The sequence below is a fragment of the Periplaneta americana genome, chromosome 12 (assembly GCF_040183065.1).
Source record: "Periplaneta americana isolate PAMFEO1 chromosome 12, P.americana_PAMFEO1_priV1, whole genome shotgun sequence".
NCBI classification, from domain to species: domain Eukaryota; kingdom Metazoa; phylum Arthropoda; class Insecta; order Blattodea; family Blattidae; genus Periplaneta; species Periplaneta americana.
Genome location: NC_091128.1, coordinates 142,263,549 through 142,284,641, shown reverse-complemented (window position 1 = coordinate 142,284,641; position 21,093 = coordinate 142,263,549). Strand labels below are relative to the sequence as shown.

The following is a 21,093-nucleotide window of genomic DNA, read 5'->3' as shown; positions in this document are numbered from 1 at the left end:
AGCGGACGTTTTTACAACACATGGGCACATATCTTTTGTTTATGATGAACAGTATTTGCTTTATGCAAATACACTATCTTCAGTAAAACATATTTAAGATATATTAATTTACGAAAACATTGTTTCAGTACCTGTAAGGCTACTAAATAAACATATCTGAAAATTTGACTTTTCTAAAAAAGTTGAGAAAATATTCCTTTTCAATAAAAAGCAAATTTGTGAAAAATGAGCATTAAAATTAAAATTTACATTCTTATAATGCAATTAGGCCTCTACTTCTCAGACAAATCTAAAAATTAACATGGATATAGTTTTAATAAGCTCTCATCCCTTTATCCTTTAAATCAGTGCTGGCCAAGCCTGTATACAGCTCGGCCAAGCGGCATAGGGTAAATTAGGGTCTGTTGGACAGTCGGGCATGTTGTCACGAGTGGGACTACTTCCGTCATTGACTTCTAGCAGAATGTGGTGCCCACAAATGGCGAGGTAACACGTTAAAGTACGTAGTGTCCAACATGCCCGACTGTCCAACAGACCCTAATTTACCCTATACTACCTCTATCATCTGTCTCTTTCCTTTCCTCTGTAAAGCTCTCAGACTCTCCTGAGCCCTAAAGCGCGCGCTTGCGCCTGTGGGCATCAGTTGACATGTCTGGTATATGACATTGTGACTTTACCCTCTTTGGTTATATCTGTTATTAGTTGGCAACACTGAAGAGACGGCCAAATTAGCCTTTTAGGAACTGCTCTTACGCGAGCCCCACTATACAGTGTTCCTGTCTTGAACAGTGTATTCCTTTAACACTTTCATATTCTTATAACTAATTAAAAGAAGGAAGGATATATGTAATGCATGAAACAATCATATTTCTGCAATAGAAGTATATTTATTTAGCTGCGGTTGAAGATTAAATAGATTAGCTGTAAAATATTCTGCAGCAATTCGTGTCATGGAGCGCGGGACATTGTCAGCTAAGATGAAATTCTTGTTGTGTTTGGATTGTGTTTGCTATATACATACATTCACTATCCATTAGCTCGTTTATGTTTATAGACATACACAAACGAATGAATATATGCACGTGTAATTATTAACTGGAATATGACGTCCGCTACAGTGATCAAATTGCAAACAAAATATTACCGGTGTGATTTGAATTCTTTGTATCGTGTTTATTTTAAAAATGGTGTCGGTAACGTGCCAACCCCATATCATTGAAGTCCTGCAGTCTTGACTTACAAGTAGTGTGTTGGAGTAAAGAAGTCGAAATAATCTCGATCAATGGTAAGAATATAAGTGTAACGTAGAGTTAGAAAGGGGATTTAAGGGGAGAAAGACGTAGAGAGAAAGGCTGTGCGACGTTCTTTAGTTTGCAGAAAATCAAAACGAGATAGTATTTTAAAATAGATCTAGGCGTATTGATACTTTCTCGTTGCTATGTAACATGTTTTATGTAGAATTGAAATACATTATTTACTGTATGTCTATACAACATTTTAAATGCTTTATTTATTTATTTTAAAGTATTATACCGAATTATAACTCATGATGTCTATCAGCACCACCATCTTCTGTACTACCACTATCTGTGCATTTCGAACTGGCCGCTCAAGGTCAAGCAATGGACTGCATTTGCCACGCGTGCTTACCTCAATCCTGGACCATTTTCCTCAATTAAAGTCAGCTGGGACAGCCGGGATTACCAGTGCTTCAGTTCACAGTTTTCATTTCAGTGACTCGTGCGTGGTTTGTACTTTTTTACGTTAGTACGTAACCTAGATCCGTCAGTTCGAAGTGCACATATAATAGTTTCGATTTAGCCCTTTGACTCGTTGCGTGCTCTCTTGTGAAGAATTTTAACAAGTATTCATTCACAAGTAACGAAACTCTAGTCCAGCCGTGGCGAGAACGTGACTCGCGAGACTTTGTGGCTCGCAGTGATAGCTGTGCATTTCGCTTGCTTCTAACCTCCGCCAACCCCCACCCTCTCACTCACTGGAGTCAAATTCCGTTCCATTTTTATTTGTCTCTGACCTGCGAGTGGCATATGTCTCTCTCGAAACCATGTACGAAAGTTCCAAGTAGGATGGGAGGACGCATTTTTTTGCTGTCAGTGTGAGAATATTAAATGTATGATTTGTTCACAAGTATTACGAGGAAAACGATTGTATAACATAAAACGGCATTATAGGCTACTACATGTTACTGATGAAACTTTAAAAGGTTAAGTGTTATTGTTGCTGTTGTAATCATCATCATCATCATCTCTGTACGTCAACCGTTTTTCAGCAGATGTACGAATAATGCGGTTAGTTCTTCAATTTTAACTCGCTGATTTACTATGTGATGTCAAATGAAAGCTAGATGTAAGGACTTGACAAATGTTGAACTTTCAAATCTTTGCCAAAAAAATAAATATCCGAAGCTTCGTTCTTTCGCTTGCTCTGTTGAAGCTGTGTTCGCTACAACTTACATTTGTGAAAAATTATTTTCGACAAACGACTGACAAACAAATACCTTCGTGATCAACTACGACTGGCAATAAGTGACATAATTCCTGATTTTGAAACTTTGTCGCAGTCACATTCTGAAGACAGTTAATTTTAGATTATGATATTGTTCATTTATTCTTCATTTCTTTCTTCGTTACTCGTACTAAACATTAATTTGTAGCCTTGTACTGTATAAAATTATATTTAAGTGCTTGACGTAAGGAAAATGAAAATCCGTTAATAAGTCAGACAGTTGCTTTACTTCCCCTTCGGGTGTCCGCCTCCCTCCATAGGTGCTATGCACGTTGCAGGTTACACAGTGGCTCGGCGCACGATTACATTTTCGCCACGTCTAGTCGTATGATAGCGCTGCCCAAGTTCGCGACTTGAAGACAAAATACAAGTAAGGTATACGCAATCATTTCCTAAGAAAGAGGTGTCTAACTCTTCCGGGAATCGAAGCTATGTATGTCTGATGTTTTGTGGTTAGAAAAGCCACTGCTTGAATCACAATGGAAAACTTAGGATTCTTATGTAGACAGTAATTTTTTTTTTCTCGAATTCGTAGTTTGGTACTTTGTGCGTGTTTTATCCCTCTACTCGCCCATTTTTCTGTGTATGCCATTCGCTTGCAGCCGCACTATTGTATTGTTCGTGATATTATGTTACTTTCATTAACTTCAGCCATTACCATATCAAAGCAAAAATCTATTTGCATAGCTTTGTATTGTTTTTATATGAAGTCCATAATTAAAGTTTAATTGCAATTTCAACCGTTCATGTGCAAGCATAAAGTAGGCAGCGTTCACTGCGAGCGAGTCGTAATTACTTTCATTCTGGTTGATGTTGGAGGTTTTCAGTATGAAATTAAATAAAGGTAAGGATCGATTACACATCTCCGACGAACAGCTTGAACTCTTTAGAATTCCAGGAGCAAGCTCTCGTCACCGAAACAAGACAAAGAAAGTCGAAAAATTGTCTTGCTACGTCTGTTATCTTGACCTCGTACGATTCTCATCCGAACTGTTCTTTCTGATTATTTGACTCTCAAATATTTCATTTTCAAAATTTATATTTTCTTTATTTAATGAGTTTACTGGAAGAAATGGGTGTTTGAGAATAAGGTGCTTAGGAAAATATTTGGGGCTAAGAGGGATGAAGTTACAGGAGAATGGAGAAAGTTACACAACACAGAACTGCACGCATTGTATTCTTCACCTGACATAATTACAAACATTAAATCCAGACGTTTGAGATGGGCAGGGCATGTAGCACGTATGGGCGAATGCAGAAATGCATATAGAGTGTTATTTATTTATTTAATTATTTATTTATTCTGGTGTAGTTAAGGCCATCAGGCCTTCTCTTCCACAACACCAGGAATACAAATACAATAATAGAAATAAGCAGAGAAAAAATGCACTATAATATACAAAATAAAGCCACACAAAAAAATAAAGAGAGAGAGAGAAAAAAACACTATAAACAAAGTAAAGCCACACAAAATATACATAGGTTGCAGTCACACAAACTTTAAATGAGTGATTAAGTATCATAATTAATTGTATCCTAACTAATTAATTAACATAAACAAGAAACTTACAATTTTAATCTAGATTAAAAAAGAAAAAGAAAGAAAAAAAACACATCAATACTTCTAGCAGTACCTAAAAACATTAACTAAGACAAAATTTTCCAATTTAATTTTGAATTGTGATAAAGTCCGACAGCCCCTGACATCATTAGGTAACGAATTCCAGAGGCGAGGTATTTCTGCAGTATAGGAAGATGAGTATAAAGACCTTCTATGATGAGGGATAGAAAGAAGTGCTTGATGTCGGTTTCGAAGAGTTGTAAGAAATTGAAAGCGCGATAACAGATAATTCGGAGTAGAAGTTGGGAGGTCGGAGGGAAAAAGACCTTTGGGGAGGCCGAGACGTAGATGGGAGGTTAATATTAAAATGGATTTGAGGGAGGTGGGATATGATGATAGAGACTGGATTAATCTTGCACAGGATAGGGACCAATGGCGGGCTTATGTGAGGGCGGCAATGAGCCTCCGGGTTCCTTAAAAGCCAGTAAGTAAGTAAGTAAGTAAGTACTGGAAGAAATGATGAACGGAAGAAAAGATATCATTAAGATGCATGGATCATATGCGGAGACTGAGAGGAAGACGGAAAATAGCAAAGATTGGGGAATGTTAGGTTTTCAGTGAAAGACCTGTCCTTGGACAGAACACTATGAATGGATGGATGAATGAATGAATGAATGAATGAATGAATGAATGAATGAATGAATGAATGAATGTTGTAGTTTAGTCGACTGTTCGGAGACAGGTATGAACCTTATAAGTGACACCAATAAGGCATCACTCATAAGGCAACTAAGTTGGGAAATAACGAGGTAGGGTGGCCAATTGCTTTCCCCCTCCATTGCATACACCGCTGACTAGTAACATATTACACTAATCAAATCAGATATGAGTGCATACAAACAAATTGTTCTTCCTCTGACACCTTCAAGTGACGTACTGACTGATATCAGAGGTAATGAATGAATGAATGAATATGAGTTTTTGTTTGAAGATTATGTTTAGTTTGTTTGAATAATTATTATTGTGTGATTATTATTTTTGTTGAGAGGTTACTGAAAGATTTTTTTTTTTTTTTAGAGCTGTATGTTATGATTTTTATTGTGGATACTGTTTTGAAGAGACGATAGGCACTTGAGATCACTAATTTAGAGTGTGCTCTTTCAGAAGGAAGTTACTTAGGCTATGTAAAATTAAGTATTATCTATTATTATTATTATTATTATTATTATATCATCATCATTATTATCGTTATTAAGTATTTACAAGCTATTCAGTTTTCTTGCTGTTGACTTCAAATGCTTCACTATAGTTTTGTCTGTTTGAAGAAGTCCTTCAAGTGTCCATTTTTAATAATTGTCAAAGAATCGTTGATTTTGTTCCTAGTGGTCTTCTTCGTGCTGACATTTCATTCTGTCCGTCGTAGATCTTATGTCAGTTCCATTCATTTAATGTGTTTGGCTTTAATTTTTGCTGCTATGTCTGACTCCATAAATAATACATTTCTGCATTATTTAAAATACTCTGTTCTCCCGTGATACGGTCCTTCGTAAAAATGTTCCTTAAATATTTTATTTATTTATTTTTTTTTTGTAAATATATTTTTGTTAGTGTCTGCGTTTTGCACCTACTTTAGGAGATTTGCAAATATATATACATATATATATATATATATATATATATATATATATATATCTTAGATGTCGTGGTAAAATTGTTTTTTTTTTTTCTTTTAATATTCGAAAAGACATGATAGGTTTTATTTGCGTTTTGAGTTCTGTATTAATTTCCTTTTCCATGTTGTTAAGCTGAAGAATGTTTCCAAATTATTAAAGTTGTTTACTCGTTCAAATGTTTCTAGTTTGAATTTGTAGATCTGTATTGAGTTGTCCTTTTATTTACACGTACTATTTGTCTTAATACCAGTGCTTTCGAGACAGTTGACTAGCTGCAGTGTAAGTTTCTTAATTTCATCTTCATTTTCTGCTAGCATGACTTGATCATCGTAAGCCAATAGAGAAATTTAGTTTCTTAATTTATACTTAATTTTAGTTTAATTAAACATATATACACTTTTTAGCATAATATTAAAAAGATTAGATGACAAAAAATCCTTGTTTAACTCCGAACTGAACATTAAAGCTCCCTGAAGAACATTTCTATTCTATTGTATTATCTATGGACATTTTAGCCAAATTAATAAATTTTTATGATTTTCAAATTCTCTCATGGGTTGCTTTAAATAGACTGCCAAAAGCTTAATTAGTCAGTCCACCATTAACGCGTGCCATTCTTGACCATACTCATCTTGACTAAGATTAATACTGCCAAAAGCATTCTTAATCAATTCACCTTCAACGCCTGTCATTCTGGAGCGTACTCATATCTTATCGGAAAGGATGCTTAAAGTAAATGTAGGCTATTATCACAATGGATCTATTTCTTCAAAATTCAGCTTGTAGGATAAAGTTGCTTATTTCCGCGAAACCCCTAATCCCGTGATACCTTTGTAAAATTGAATGTGTCAAAGCTTTGCCGTTCGACCATAGCGCCAGACATCTTTCTCGAAAGATTGCATCTTTCGTGTATTTTTGAGACATCGGTGAACTTCATAGCAAGATATCCAATCCTGTGACATTCAGTGAAAAAAAAGTATCACGGAATTAGGCAACTTTACCCTACATCATTAAATATATCTTTTGTGTACGATGTAATTCTTAATTTATGTTTGTTAGAATTTTCTATGCTGAATTCAGTAATTGCTAATTTGATGCCATTAGGAAAGTTCAGGATAACAGGCAGGGTTTGGAATTGAACGGGTTACATCAGCTTCTTGTCTATGCAGATGACGTGAATATGTTAGGAGAAAATCCACAAACGATTAGGGAAAACACGGAAATTTTACTTGAAGCAAGTAAAGCGATCGGTTTGGAAGTAAATCCCGAAAAGACTAAGTATATGATTATGTCTCGTGACCAGAATATTGTATGAAATGGAAATATAAAAATTAGAAATTTATCTTTTGAAGAGGTGGAGAAGTTCAAATATCTTGGAGCAACAGTAACAAATATAAATGACACTCGGGAGGAAATTAAACGCAGAATAAATATGGGAAATGCGTGTTATTATTCGGTTGAGAAGCTCTTATCATCCAGTCTGTTGTCAAAAAATCTGAAAGTTAGAATTTATAAAACAGTTATATTACCGGTTGTTCTGTATGGTTGTGAAACTTGACTCTCACTCTGAGAGGAACATAGGTTAAGGGTGTTTGAGAATAAGGTGCTTAGGAAAATATTTGGGGCTAAGCGGGATGAAGTTACAGGAGAATGGAGAAAGTTACACAACACAGAACTGCACGCATTGTATTCCTCACCTGACATAATTAGGAACTTAAAATCCAGACGTTTGAGATGGGCAGGGCATGTAGCACGTATGGGCGAATCCAGAAATGCATATAGAGTGTTAGTTGGGAGACCGGAGGGAAAAAGACCTTTAGGGATGCCGAGACGTAGATGGGAGGATAATATTAAAATGGATTTGAGGGAGGTGGGGTATGATGATAGAGACTGGATTAATCTTGCTCAGGATAGGGACCGATGGCGGGCTTATGTGAGGGCGGCAATGAACCTTCGGGTTCCTTAAAATCCATTTGTAAGTAAGTAAAGGGTTATCTCTCTTATAAATTGATCATATTATGACACTTTGCCAGTCTCTTGGTAATTCATTAATCCAAACTTTACGTATTAGCTAAATTGTACAGGCTATCGAAACAAGATAATTTTTAATCTGCCAGATTTCTGATGGTATGGAGTCACTAAATGCAGCTTTATTATTTTCTTTTTTTAATTTCTCAGTGCTAAATTGTACTTCATCTATCGATGGATTCTCAACAAGAGGATGAGCGATTTGATATACAATGCAGCTGTCTGTCTCCGTTTTACTTAATGCTTCCTTCAGGTAGCAGTGGTAGCTCATTGCATAATATTATATAACATTATTAATGACTAGGCCACGATTTCGAAACTATTGTTTATCCTTTTGACGTAAAAGTACTGTACATCTTTTTCCTCGGTGGCGGGGGATTAACTTGGTAATTGACCGTGACATAAAAATGAAATCCCCTGCTTTGTTACCCTTGTGTTCACGTTGTTATCCTTGAGTTCCCTTTGTTATCCTTATATTTCCCTTGTTACTCTTGCGTTCCACTTGTTATTCTTGTTTTCCCATTGTTACCCTTGTGTTTCCTTGTTATCTTTGTATTCCCATTGTTATCCTTGTGTTATCCCTGTGTCCCTCTTGTTATCCTTGTGTTGTTCTTGTTATCATTGTTTTCCTCTTGTTACTCTTGTGTTCCCCTTGTTATCCTTGAGTTCCCTTTGTTATCCTTGTGTTCACCTTGTTACTCTTGTGTTTCACTTGTTAACCTTGTGTTCACGTTGTTATCCTTGAGTTCCCTTTGTTATCCTTGTGTTCACCTTGTTACTCTTGTGTTTCACTTATTAACCTTGTGCTCACGTTGTTATCCTTGAGTTCCCTTTGTTATCCTTGTGTTCACCTTGTTACTCTTGTGTTTCACTTGTTAATCTTGTGTTCACGTTGTTATCCTTGAGTTCCCTTTGTTATCCTTGTGTTCCCCTTGTTACTCTTGTGTTCCACTTGTTACCCTTGTTTTCCCTTTGTTACCCTTGTGTTTCCTTGTTATCTTTGTATTCCCATTGTTATCCTTGCGTTATCCCTGTGTCCCTCTTGTTATCCTTGTGTTGTTCTTGTTATCATTGTTTTCCTCTTGTTACTCTTGTGTTCCCCTTGTTATTATTGTGTTCCCCTTGTATCCTTGTGTTCACCTTGTTACTCTTGTGTTTCACTTGTTAACCTTGTGTTCACGTTGTTATCCTTGAGTTCCCTTTGTTATCCTTGTGTTCCCCTTGTTACTCTTGTGTTCCACTTGTTACCCCTTGTTTTCCCTTTGTTACCCTTGTGTTTCCTTGTTATCTTTGTATTCCCATTGTTATCCCTGTGTCCCTCTTGTTATCCTTGTGTTCTTCTTGTTATCATTGTTTTCCTCTTGTTACTCTTGTGTTCCCCTTGTTACTCTTGTGTTCCCCTTGTTATTCTTGTGTTCCCCTTGTTATCCTTGTGTTCACCTTGTTACTCTTGTGTTCCACTTGTTACCCTTGTGTTCTTCTTGTTATCATTGTTTTCCTCTTGTTACTCTTGTGTTCCCCTTGTTATTCTTGTGTTCCCCTTGTTATCCTTGTGTTCACCTTGTTACTCTTGTGTTCCACTTGTTACCCTTGTGTTCTTCTTGTTATCATTGTTTTCCTCTTTTACTCTTGTGTTCTCCTTGTTATTGTGTTCCCCTTGTTATTCTTGTGTTCCCCTTGTTATCCTTGTGTTCACCTTGTTACTCTTGTGTTTCACTTGTTAACCTTGTGTTCACGTTGTTATCCTTGAGTTCCCTTTGTTATCCTTGTGTTCCCCTTGTTACTCTTGTGTTCCACTTGTTACCCTTGTTTTCCCTTTGATACCCTTGTGCTTCCTTGTTATCTTTGTATTCCCATTGTTATCCTTGCGTTATCCCTGTGTCCCTCTTGTTATTCTTGTGTTCTTGTTATCATTGTTTTCTCCTTATCATTGTGTTCCCCTTGTTCCCCTTGTTTTTCTTGTGTCCCCCTTGTTATCCTTGTGTTCACCTTGTTTTTCTTGTTTTCACCTTGTTATCCTTGTGTTCACCTTGTTAGCCTTGTGTTTCTCTTGTTAACTTTGTGTTTCCCTTGTTATTCCTGTGTCTCCCTTGTTATCCTTGTGTCCCCCTTGTCCTTGTGTTCCCCTTGTTATCCTTGTGTCCCCCTTGTCCTTGTGTCCCTCTTGTTCTTGTGTTCTTCTTATCATTGTTTTCTCCTTATCATTGTGTTCCCCTTGTTATTCTTGTGTCCCCCTTGTTACTCTTGTGTTCCACTTGTTACCCCTTGTTTTCCCTTTGTTACCCTTGTGTTTCCTTGTTATCTTTGTATTCCCATTGTTATCCCTGTGTCCCTCTTGTTATCCTTGTGTTCTTCTTGTTATCATTGTTTTCCTCTTGTTACTCTTGTGTTCCCCTTGTTACTCTTGTGTTCCCCTTGTTATTCTTGTGTTCCCCTTGTTATCCTTGTGTTCACCTTGTTACTCTTGTGTTCCACTTGTTACCCTTGTGTTCTTCTTGTTATCATTGTTTTCCTCTTGTTACTCTTGTGTTCCCCTTGTTATTCTTGTGTTCCCCTTGTTATCCTTGTGTTCACCTTGTTACTCTTGTGTTCCACTTGTTACCCTTGTGTTCTTCTTGTTATCATTGTTTTCCTCTTTTACTCTTGTGTTCTCCTTGTTATTGTGTTCCCCTTGTTATTCTTGTGTTCCCCTTGTTATCCTTGTGTTCACCTTGTTACTCTTGTGTTTCACTTGTTAACCTTGTGTTCACGTTGTTATCCTTGAGTTCCCTTTGTTATCCTTGTGTTCCCCTTGTTACTCTTGTGTTCCACTTGTTACCCTTGTTTTCCCTTTGATACCCTTGTGCTTCCTTGTTATCTTTGTATTCCCATTGTTATCCTTGCGTTATCCCTGTGTCCCTCTTGTTATTCTTGTGTTCTTGTTATCATTGTTTTCTCCTTATCATTGTGTTCCCCTTGTTCCCCTTGTTTTTCTTGTGTCCCCCTTGTTATCCTTGTGTTCACCTTGTTTTTCTTGTTTTCACCTTGTTATCCTTGTGTTCACCTTGTTAGCCTTGTGTTTCTCTTGTTAACTTTGTGTTTCCCTTGTTATTCCTGTGTCTCCCTTGTTATCCTTGTGTCCCCCTTGTCCTTGTGTTCCCCTTGTTATCCTTGTGTCCCCCTTGTCCTTGTGTCCCTCTTGTTCTTGTGTTCTTCTTATCATTGTTTTCTCCTTATCATTGTGTTCCCCTTGTTATTCTTGTGTCCCCCTTGTTATCCTTGTGTTCACCTTGTTTTTCTTGTGTTCACCTTGTTATCCTTGTGTTTCTCATGTTAACTTTGTGTTTCCCTTGTTATTCCTGTGTCTCCCTTGTTATCCTTGTATCCCCCTTGTCCTTGTGTTTCCCTTGTTATCCTTGTGTCCCCCTTGTCCTTGTGTTCCCCTTGTTATTCTTGTGTTCACCTTGTTACTCTTGTATTTCACTTGTTATCCTTGTGTTCACGTTGTTATCCTTGAGTTCCCTTTGTCATCCTTGTATTCCCCTTGTTACTCTTGTGTTCCACTTGTTATCCTTCTTTTCCCTTTGTTACCCTTGTGTTTCCTTGTTATCTTTGTATTTCCATTGTTATCCTTGTGTTATCCCTGTGTCCCTCTTGTTATTTTTGTGTTCTTCTTATCATTGTTTTCTCCTTATCATTGTGTTCCCCTTGTTATCCTTGTGTCCCCCTTGTTATCCTTGTGTTCACCTTGTTATCCTTGTGTTTCTCTTGTTAACTTTGTGTTTCCCTTGTTATTCCTGTGTCCCCCTTGTTATCCTTATGTTCCCCTTGTTATCCTTGTATTCCCCATGCTCTCTTTGTATTTCCCATGCTCTCCTTGTGTTCCCCTTTTAATCTCCTTGTGTTTCCCTTTTAATCCCTTTGTATTCTCTTTTTATTCTCCTTGTGTTCTCCTTGCTTTCTTTGTATTCCCCTTTTCCTCATTGCCTTCCCCTAGTTCTTGTATTCCCGTTATCCTTTTATTCTCCGTATTTTCCTCGTTTCATTTCTCCCACCACCCGCGCTTAGTTCTACGTAAAGATAGACAGCATAGTAAGCTGTGCACATGTCAATCTTTTTCTGTATTTTTATAATGTTATTTTACATTTAGAATTGCTACAGTTAGCTATAACCTGTGCAAGTATCATTCATCTTTCTCGGAAAAGCACTAACTCTCCTACGCTCCACATACGTAGCGTGCCTCCGCTAGATAAAGAAACTGATATTGAAGGTATTTTGCAGATAGCCTTGACTTTACATTTTGTTTCATGAAGAATTACTATAGCAGAAGATTAAACATTGTGGGAATGTGGAATGCATAATCAATTTTTAAAGACAGATTAAGGAAACTGACAAGATAACCGATTTTGACGATATTCTTTGGATGCAAGTTACTTATGTAAAAAAGAGAATGTTACGCAGATAGTTGAAAACTTCGGGGAAGAGAGACTTTTCAGAATAATAGGTCTACTAAATTAGAATATAATTTATTATTATTATTATTATTATCATCATCATCATCATCATCATCATCATCATCATCATCACTGGTATCTCTGTTGATACATGTTCAGAAAATTGTCACGTGTTATTTATTGAATATACGTATAATTTTACACGAGAAATGTATGTTTTGTTACATTTCCTCGGTTATTTAATCGTCCTTGCGGTGTAATTTCTACATGCCGCTTCATTGTTTTGTATCTTTTACTTTTAGCAGATTATATCAAGAAAGTACGGTATGACTTAATATCGACGAGTTCACCGCTGTGGAGTAACGGTTAGCATGCCTAACCGTGAAACAAGCTGGCCCGGGTTCAAATCTTAGTTGGGGCAAGTTACCTGGTTGAGGTTTTTTTCCCCAAGGTTTCTCCTCAACCCAATAAGAGCAAATGCTGGATAACTTTAGGTGTTGGACCCTGGACTCATTTCGCTGGATCATCATCATCTCATTCAGACGGTATATGACTTTTGCAGTTGAAAAAGCATCGTAAAATAACCAATTAAAAAAAATATCGACGAAGGAAACAAAAATTATGTATGCTTAAAAACAAGCGTTCTATCCTCACGAAAACTGTTAGAGGCAGTGAAATAATGCAGCTTGTTGTGCTCTGTCTATCTTGGCAGTGACATCATGTGCGACATGAAAGTGCTATTTTTTTTATCAATAAACTTTGGCATATATGACACAGTTAAAAGAACTTTGAGTCTTTACCTAGGAAAAAGTATTCAGGTTCTTAGAGGTAATTGCTGTGTCTATCTTAATGAGATTGAGGATTGGATATTATTTCAGAATTGTAGTTGTTTAGTCAGTGGTCCGAAGACAGGTTTGAACCTCACAAGTGACACCAATAAGGCATTACCCATTAGGCAACTAAGCCAGGAGATAATGAGACAGGATGGCCAGTTCCTTCCTCCATTGCATACATCGCTTACTATGTACTGTACATATTACACTAATCAGACTTCAGATGTTTACAAACCGATGGTCTATTCAATTCAATTTATTTTGGCTATTAGACAGACAGTTTTAGGCTTCGTCAGAATAATTTATTTTTTTACAATTCACTTCTACAAACATCAAGACATATACATATAAATCATCTTCACATATACAGTCCCTGATAAACTTTGATTACACACAGCATCATCAATGATAATTATCTGTATGTTATTAAAATCAGATGAATATTTTAGATCTAAATGATCAATAATAACCACTATTCGTATCAATGTCAGATAACATTCAGTTCACAAGCGAACGTATACTCCACGATTGAAATTCTACATGTATAATTACAACCAATCGACAACATAAGATCCATCAGTCACAACACAACATCAATATTGTATATAGTACCATAAGACATTCTTCGAACAATGTGAATTTTAATTAATTTTTAAGCTAATATATTCATTTTATTCATTGTATTCATAATATTTTAACATCATTGATAAATCGTATAATTCCAATTGACTAATTTGTAATCATATTGTAACATGAGTTATATGTATACACAATCAATTTCAATTTCAAAGGTGTGCATCACATTGAAATTAATTATCCTTTATGTATACTTTTATACATAAAGCTCATAAAGATCCAACACCATGTATAATACATTGCTCATTTGTTATTTGCTCAATTTGATCAAGGTTCAGATTACATATTTTATTATATCTGATGATGCCCAATAAGGCGAAAACGTTAATATATTCCATATTCATATAGCAAATAAACATTTGCAAAACGGATGTGTCTTATGATTGAAATTTATATATACTTATTTTATTCGTCAGAATACATTGAAAAACATATAATACATAGATGACCAATTGTAACTCGTACGAGGTAACTCCTGGCGTAAGCAACCCGCAGCGCATATTCTTTAAGGTTGTTTTTCCTGTTTTATATGGAAAGTTATTGACCTTAGCAGAGCATGCTTGACGTGCAATATCTCCTGGTTTTATAGGCGTTTGGACACCCATGGTCTAACATTATTATTCTAAGTCCATTTCTTTCAGAATTTTTGTTATGAGGATAGGTGAATGTACCGTATATTATTAATAAAAAATAAAGTAAATTATTTCGATTTTGAACATAGTAAACCAACAAAGCCACCTTGTTTCATGTCCATATTTCCATTATTTTTGGACCATACTGTTCCATGTCCATGTCGCAACAGTCCCAGCGTAAAAGTTAGCACACCATGAATTAATATACTGTTAGAATTCTGCCTGATTCCGATCACAATGTCTAAAAAAAACTCTGATAATAATTAATGTCCATCGACCTCATGATGTGGTTGAATTTATTAAGTTCTTACATTTTGAGCCAGATATGATCAAATTAACATTAGTGGTAAATTGAATATATCATGGAAGTTGTTTTTTTACCCATTTACAATCAGGATAGAAGTAGGCCTACTTTCGTTTCTATGAATGTTGTCGTCCCTTTTCTTAATAATAGTGCTCGTCTGTTTTTAAAGCATTGCTTATCTGTGCTTTCTGACAATTATTAAACATTATTAAAATTCATTATTATGATACAGACGATAATATTAAGGCTCCAGACTATGTTCAAAGTTATAGTTCAGATAGTTACAATATTTTAGTGTTCTTTTATAAATCAAAATTTGCAGTGTGCACTCTAACCAGCTATGACATTAGTAACAAAGTAGGATATTATCACAGTCTACTATATACAGTCACGAAGCTTGAGTTTTGAGGGTGCTAGAAACAATAGACTGTGACGATACTATTTTGCATTGCCTGTAATGAGGCGATATTAGCGATCCTAGTGGTGAGCAACTATCTAATGTTTGCATATTTACTACGTATTGAGCTTCGCGACTGTATATACTAGACTGTGATATTTCAGGTAGATCAGAAAATTATATCGCAGATACACCGATAAATCCTTACAATTACTTTTGAAAAATATACTACATAAAAAGTTATGCTGTGGTCAGATGCATGTGTTTCACAGAACCGAAACGACCACATGTATGTTACATAATTATTTTTTGGAAAGAATCAATCACAATGTGAAAGTTATTGATCATAAATATTAAGATCCGTCCAAGAGAGTGAGTCAATGCATGCAGTTATAGAAAGATACACCTGAGGAGTAACGGTCAGCGCGTCTGGCTGCGAAACCAGGTGGCCCGGGTTCGATTCCCGGTCGGGGCAAGTTACTTGGTTGAGTTTTTTCCGGGGTTTTCCTTCAACCCAATATGAGCAAATGCTGGGTAACTTTCGGTTCTGGACCCCGGACTCATTTCACCGGCATTATCACCTTCATCACATTCAGACGCTAAATAACCTAAGATGTTGATAAAGTGTCGTAAAATAACCTACTAAAATAAAATAAAAAAAAGAAAGATATATTACTCAGAAATGCATAGTTCAATGATCTTTAGGGCTCAGAATTTGCGGGTCAGATAAATTCGAAGTCAAATAGTGCTAACTAAAGTTTCTTTTTATTGTAAATCAGTTACTCTTAAATAAAAACTAAAAAGAAGTGCCCTACTGAAAACAAAGCACGTATACAATGTGAAAAAGGGAATAGTTCAGTACATAAATGCATATTATTTTTCAGATTGTGAATTTGACTACTTTGTTGGGTTTTCCTATATTTTCTGGATATATTCTAACCAGTTTTATCATCAATTTGTTGTAGTAAGGGGCTAACTCTTAATTCGTCCATCTACACGTCTTGTACAATGCATGTGTAAGCAGTAATCCATGGCTCGATAGCCTATAAAGGGCCAAGGCCGACCAACCGACTGCTCTCCTCACGTCCACATGCCTCAGCAGAGGTTTTTCATATTTCTAGTCTATGCTCTGAGCTTTTCTACTAACAATATGATGGTTACATTGTGGACACCCCTGATTTGAAATCAGCACGTCGAGCTCTCAACACAACACGAAAGTAAAAATTGGAAATCGACAAACACACTGGTCGAGGAGGGATTCGAACTCACAACCGTGCTTTTCATAGATACTTCTTGATCATGTGGGTATATCTTTTAATCGCCATGTAGCTATACGAGAATTATGGCATGAACCAAAATGTCACCAAGTGACTTATCGTGGGAGTTGGTGACTAGGTTTGCAAGCCTGATAAACTTCATCGCTCATATGGTTTCCGGTCGAGCGACAGGTGGAAGTTGGCGGTTCAATTTGAACGGTTTCGTGAAAGTAGTTATTCTTCTTATAGTTTCATTGGCTAAGAACTTTGAATGCGAGTGGTTTTATTGGTGGAGCTTCGTCAAACTCTCTCAAGGTCGTCAAACCGGCCTCTCGACCGGCAGATTGTACCGAAGACGGCTACGTCATTTTTCCAAACGCCAGACAAGGCGTATGAGGAGAAGGCCGGTTCTTACGTTGTAGCCGTTCACCGGTGGAGGTTGTTCTGTTGTGTGTTCTGTGAAGTGGTTACTGTAATTTCATTGTGAAGAGTGGGTCATCCAAGATGGTTGCAGGAGGGAAGCTGGTAAGTTAAGAAGAAATAATATGTTACATTACTGCGACGGATCTTGTTTCTCGGAGAATATTTTATGTAGTTTTGTGAAGATCTAAGAATAAATTAACGTCTTGTGCCTTGAAATTAGGATGATTTAAGATTATTTTATTCTGTCTCTAGTACGGAATGATTAGTTGACATGGATACGGTAGTGTGTATATTTAGAAGTACGGAAATGACATGATCTCTTCGGAATTAGTGTTACTTATGTCTGATAACGGATAAGAGGTAATTACTCTGAATCTGATAAGCGTACTTGAGAAGTAGTACGGTACGCGGGGATAATTGTGCTGATAATGCTCTGATAACGAAATGTATAAGCGGATTTTAGTTGTGTAGATAGCGAATACACAATGTTCACCTGAAACTTCATTGTGTAGGAAGTCATCTCCGCCCAAACTCAACAGAATAGTTGATGACGTCATTGGAAGTTCTTTATCCGAGTAACACACAGTGATGGGTAATGCAGCATAACCAGACGCATGATGGACTTATATAAATGGTTAAATTGGTTACATTCAGATTTGTGGGTGCGGGTTGTTGTAAATGTATATGAGAAAGGGACAGCCGATTTGTCTCCATAATTCCTATTTTGTACCTGTAACGAAAATTAAAGCAATAGGAAATTTGTTTATATTTCTGTAGTCTACAATGATAATAATCAACATTTTAACCAAATGACTTTCGAGATGTCTGAACAGCATGTAAAAAAAAAAATAAATAAAAGGAGAGGTATAGAGGAAAGTGCATACTGCAGCTGTTAACTTGGCTCACTGTTGCCAACTCACAAGGCTTTGTTGAATGTGTTAACATTCAGTGTAGGTTTTTAAGATCTAGGTCAGAAGTTCTCAAAACTTTCATGTCTGACATCCCTTCCTAGATTGTGATGACAATACAAGTACGGTATAGAAAAGAAGCTGAATAGATTCAGATTTTTCTGTGTCAAATTTACAGGATCACTTGGGGAAATGAGTTCACGGATTATGAATGTACAAATTAGCGGCTGTTTCTTTTTTATGTTATACAAAAGTGAAGCGTGGACTTTCGGATTCAGTTAAAGCAATATGATAAGATTTGTTAGACGCAAGTCCGGAATACGATAGATAGATAGATAGATAGATAGATAGATAGATAGATAGATAGATAGATAGATAGATAGATAGATAGATAGATAGATAGATAGATAGATAGATAGATAGATAGATAGATAGATAGATAGATAGATAGATAGATAGATAGATAGATAGATAGATAGATAGATAGATAGATAGATAGATAGATAGATAGATAGATAGATAGATAGATAAGGAAGCTTCCAGACTTTTTTAACGTTAATTGTAAACAGTAGAGCAGATTATTAGAAACCTCTGGAACGACCGGAATAAAGAGAATGCAGGTGTGGTCATGATTTGCCATGTCTCATCGCAGTGCGGCGTTGCCTACTTCGCTTCTAAGAGCATCTCGTGTCAAACCCTCATTTCATGAATCTCCTCGGAAAATATGTTGTTTAGAATGTATAGTTCCGCAGTATTGACATAGACTGTACCGAACACACTAATACGTAATTTCCTCTGTTTATCTTATTTCGAATTCTTTTTTATGTTAATAGTTTTCTGTCGTGAGGCAGATCATTTACTGCAAACCCAGCATTCTCCAATCTTCCATATTTTTCGCCTACCTTTTCGTCTCAATATATTGAACATTCTTCAGCCCCCAACTTTTCTTTCTTGACCATTCCTTCCAGTGCAACCTTCAATAGACATTTTTTCTAAGCCGGTGACTCTGCAAGTTCCTGTTTCTTTTCCTGCAGGTTCAGAGTTATTCTTTCTTCACCCACTCTTTCTAAGATAGTACACAATTTCGCTCAAATATTTCTTATCTCGTATGTTACTTGTAATTTGTGGGTCTGGCTTATTGAGCATTCTTATCATATATATTTACGCGCGTTTATAAAAGCAAATGTGTCTTACTGAAAAAAATGCGGCCGAAATTATGCTTAATTTTTACGTTAATACCAAATCTTCACATGCTGTTCTTTAATATAGAATCAAAATATATTGGAGAATAGAGCATACCATTGAGTTCGTTAAATACCTGGCCCGTATTTTGAAGAAAAACTAAATTTAATGGTATATTAGATACTTAGGGTTACGACCCCTACAATCCAAATGCGTATGCAGAAATAAATTCTGCAATATGAATGTAAAAATATACTCACTATGCATTATTAATATGTAATTAAACTTAATAAAAAACAAAATATCATGCACTGCACTTAATTGTTTTAATGATGTATTATGATTCGGCCATATTTTCCGCGACAAGGTTTCATTGTAGATTTTTTATGCAATAAAAGCACGAAGTAGAAACGAAAAGCGAACCATTATGAAATATACTGTACGTAGTATAAAATGCTAAAATGCAGGTTTTTCTTTGTTATAATTGCCTTGAAAGAAAATGTGACATTAATGTCTGAATTTTAAAAGGGATAATAGGTATCTAATATTATAAGATTCTTGTTTGGAGTATGCATAGAGAAATAATGCGTATGCATTTTTTCTCGCGAAAATACATTTTATATTATGTGCCGTTAAATGCGTGTGTAACAATCGATATATCTAAAATTGCCACTTTTTCATATGAATCATTTTATTTATTTGTCTATAACGGAGCAATGCCCCAATTACAATAAACGACGGAATATATTTACTTAGGTCATAAAGTAAAAAAAATTACAATGGAGAAAGAGATGAATACAGATATGAATACAAGATACAGATATATACACATTGAAAAAAAAAAAAAAAAAATGGAAAATGTAAAAGAATTTTAATAAAAATTGAAAAGTTATAGATAGCAGTTAATCAACTACGTGCAATATTTTAATACGGAAAAGTTTGTTTAATGTAAGAAATGCTGAAATCTATGCATGTAAATCGCATCTATTCTGGCTCTTTGTTCTAATAAATCAAGGTTTCGTATAACCGTAAAGTGTTGAAAATCGCAGTAGTCATTTAGTAGACTACATTAAACGGACATGTTTATTTAGAGAAAATGATTTTAGGATGGAAAAATTGATTTTTTTTCTCAGCCCAGTTAGCCTACTAAGCCTGAGATGTTTTATCCACATTCACTATCAATTTTAAGTAGATCTAAATGCCATTAAGCATTGGGCTCTTGATTCATAAAGTTTCAAATTAAATTTTAGTAAAAGACATTATTAGTTCTTAATCACGTTCTGGCCGGTATAATTTAAATAAGATGTTAATTTAGAATTATTTAGTTTGATAAAGTGTATGTGCCGTTTATGATTTCTGTCAAGTACATAATTCGTAGAAGAGACAATGGTGTATATATATTTTGTAACACGGTGTTGTTACCATGTAGTGGTTTGGCTTGTCAGGATATTTGACAGGATTCTTATATTTTGCTTAGTATTCCCAAGAAATATTAAAGCAGTGATATTTTCGGCCATTTATTATAATATTCCTATATACTAGCTGTTCATAATGTTTAATTCTCAACGTGTTCTAGTGAAACTTGTTTTTAATGGAATGAAAAAAGTGGGCCTATAGGATTATATTTAGATTTACCCTCAGAATACGTCTTGCTTTCAACATTCTGGTACGTAAAGTTTTGCTACGTACTAAGCCTTAGCTAACGTCTTTACGTGCATGTATTCATACCTAAATGTTGCTGCAGAATATCGTAAAATTCTCACCTATATACAAAATTCAAGTTAAGTCTGCTTCTTCAAGCAGCCCGCGTGACGTGTCTGGATAAACACTATATTTGAAGAGAACGTATCGGATGATATCTTTAACAATACCATCGACTGTTGTATGCAATCATTATTTGTAATACTTTTTTTTTCATATGTATTCGTGTCTCGTGATCAATAGTATCAGGTTCATGCTGTGTACATACGAGATAATTGTAAAGAAATGCTAGTGTTACAAAGAGAACCCCTTTTGATTACTTACTATGAGTCAAACTTGTACACTGCGTACTGAGTATGCCATTCACGGCTAAAACAGTAACTGATACGAAAAATACAGAAAATTAACATATGGATTGAGGTTGAGTAGATGAACTAGAAGTAAGGGCCGATTTCACCAACATATTACTAATCCACGATTAACTAATTGTAATTTAACTTAAATACGGAAGTTAAATCTTATTTAATTCATTTACATTTTACCAAACTAATACGCATTTAAAATAGTCAATTAATTTAATTCCTATTAAGACGTTTCGGC

The 21,093-nt window shown here is 35.7% G+C and overlaps 1 protein-coding gene across 3 annotated transcripts in view; it reads left to right on the top strand.

Moving 5' to 3' along the window:
* The window catches only part of Moe (moesin), a 221,519-nt gene that overhangs the window by 110,167 nt on the left and 90,259 nt on the right, over nt 1-21,093 (top strand). The window contains exon 1 of one of the 3 annotated variants that reach the window (XM_069842151.1): nt 16,646-16,804. The exons of the other annotated variants lie outside the window; for them this stretch is intronic. Within the exon in view, the coding sequence (XP_069698252.1) occupies nt 16,784-16,804 (21 nt within the window). The 5' untranslated portion in view covers nt 16,646-16,783. Of the gene's footprint in view, nt 1-16,645; nt 16,805-21,093 lie in introns of those variants that run through there. 3 annotated transcript variants of the gene reach the window in all.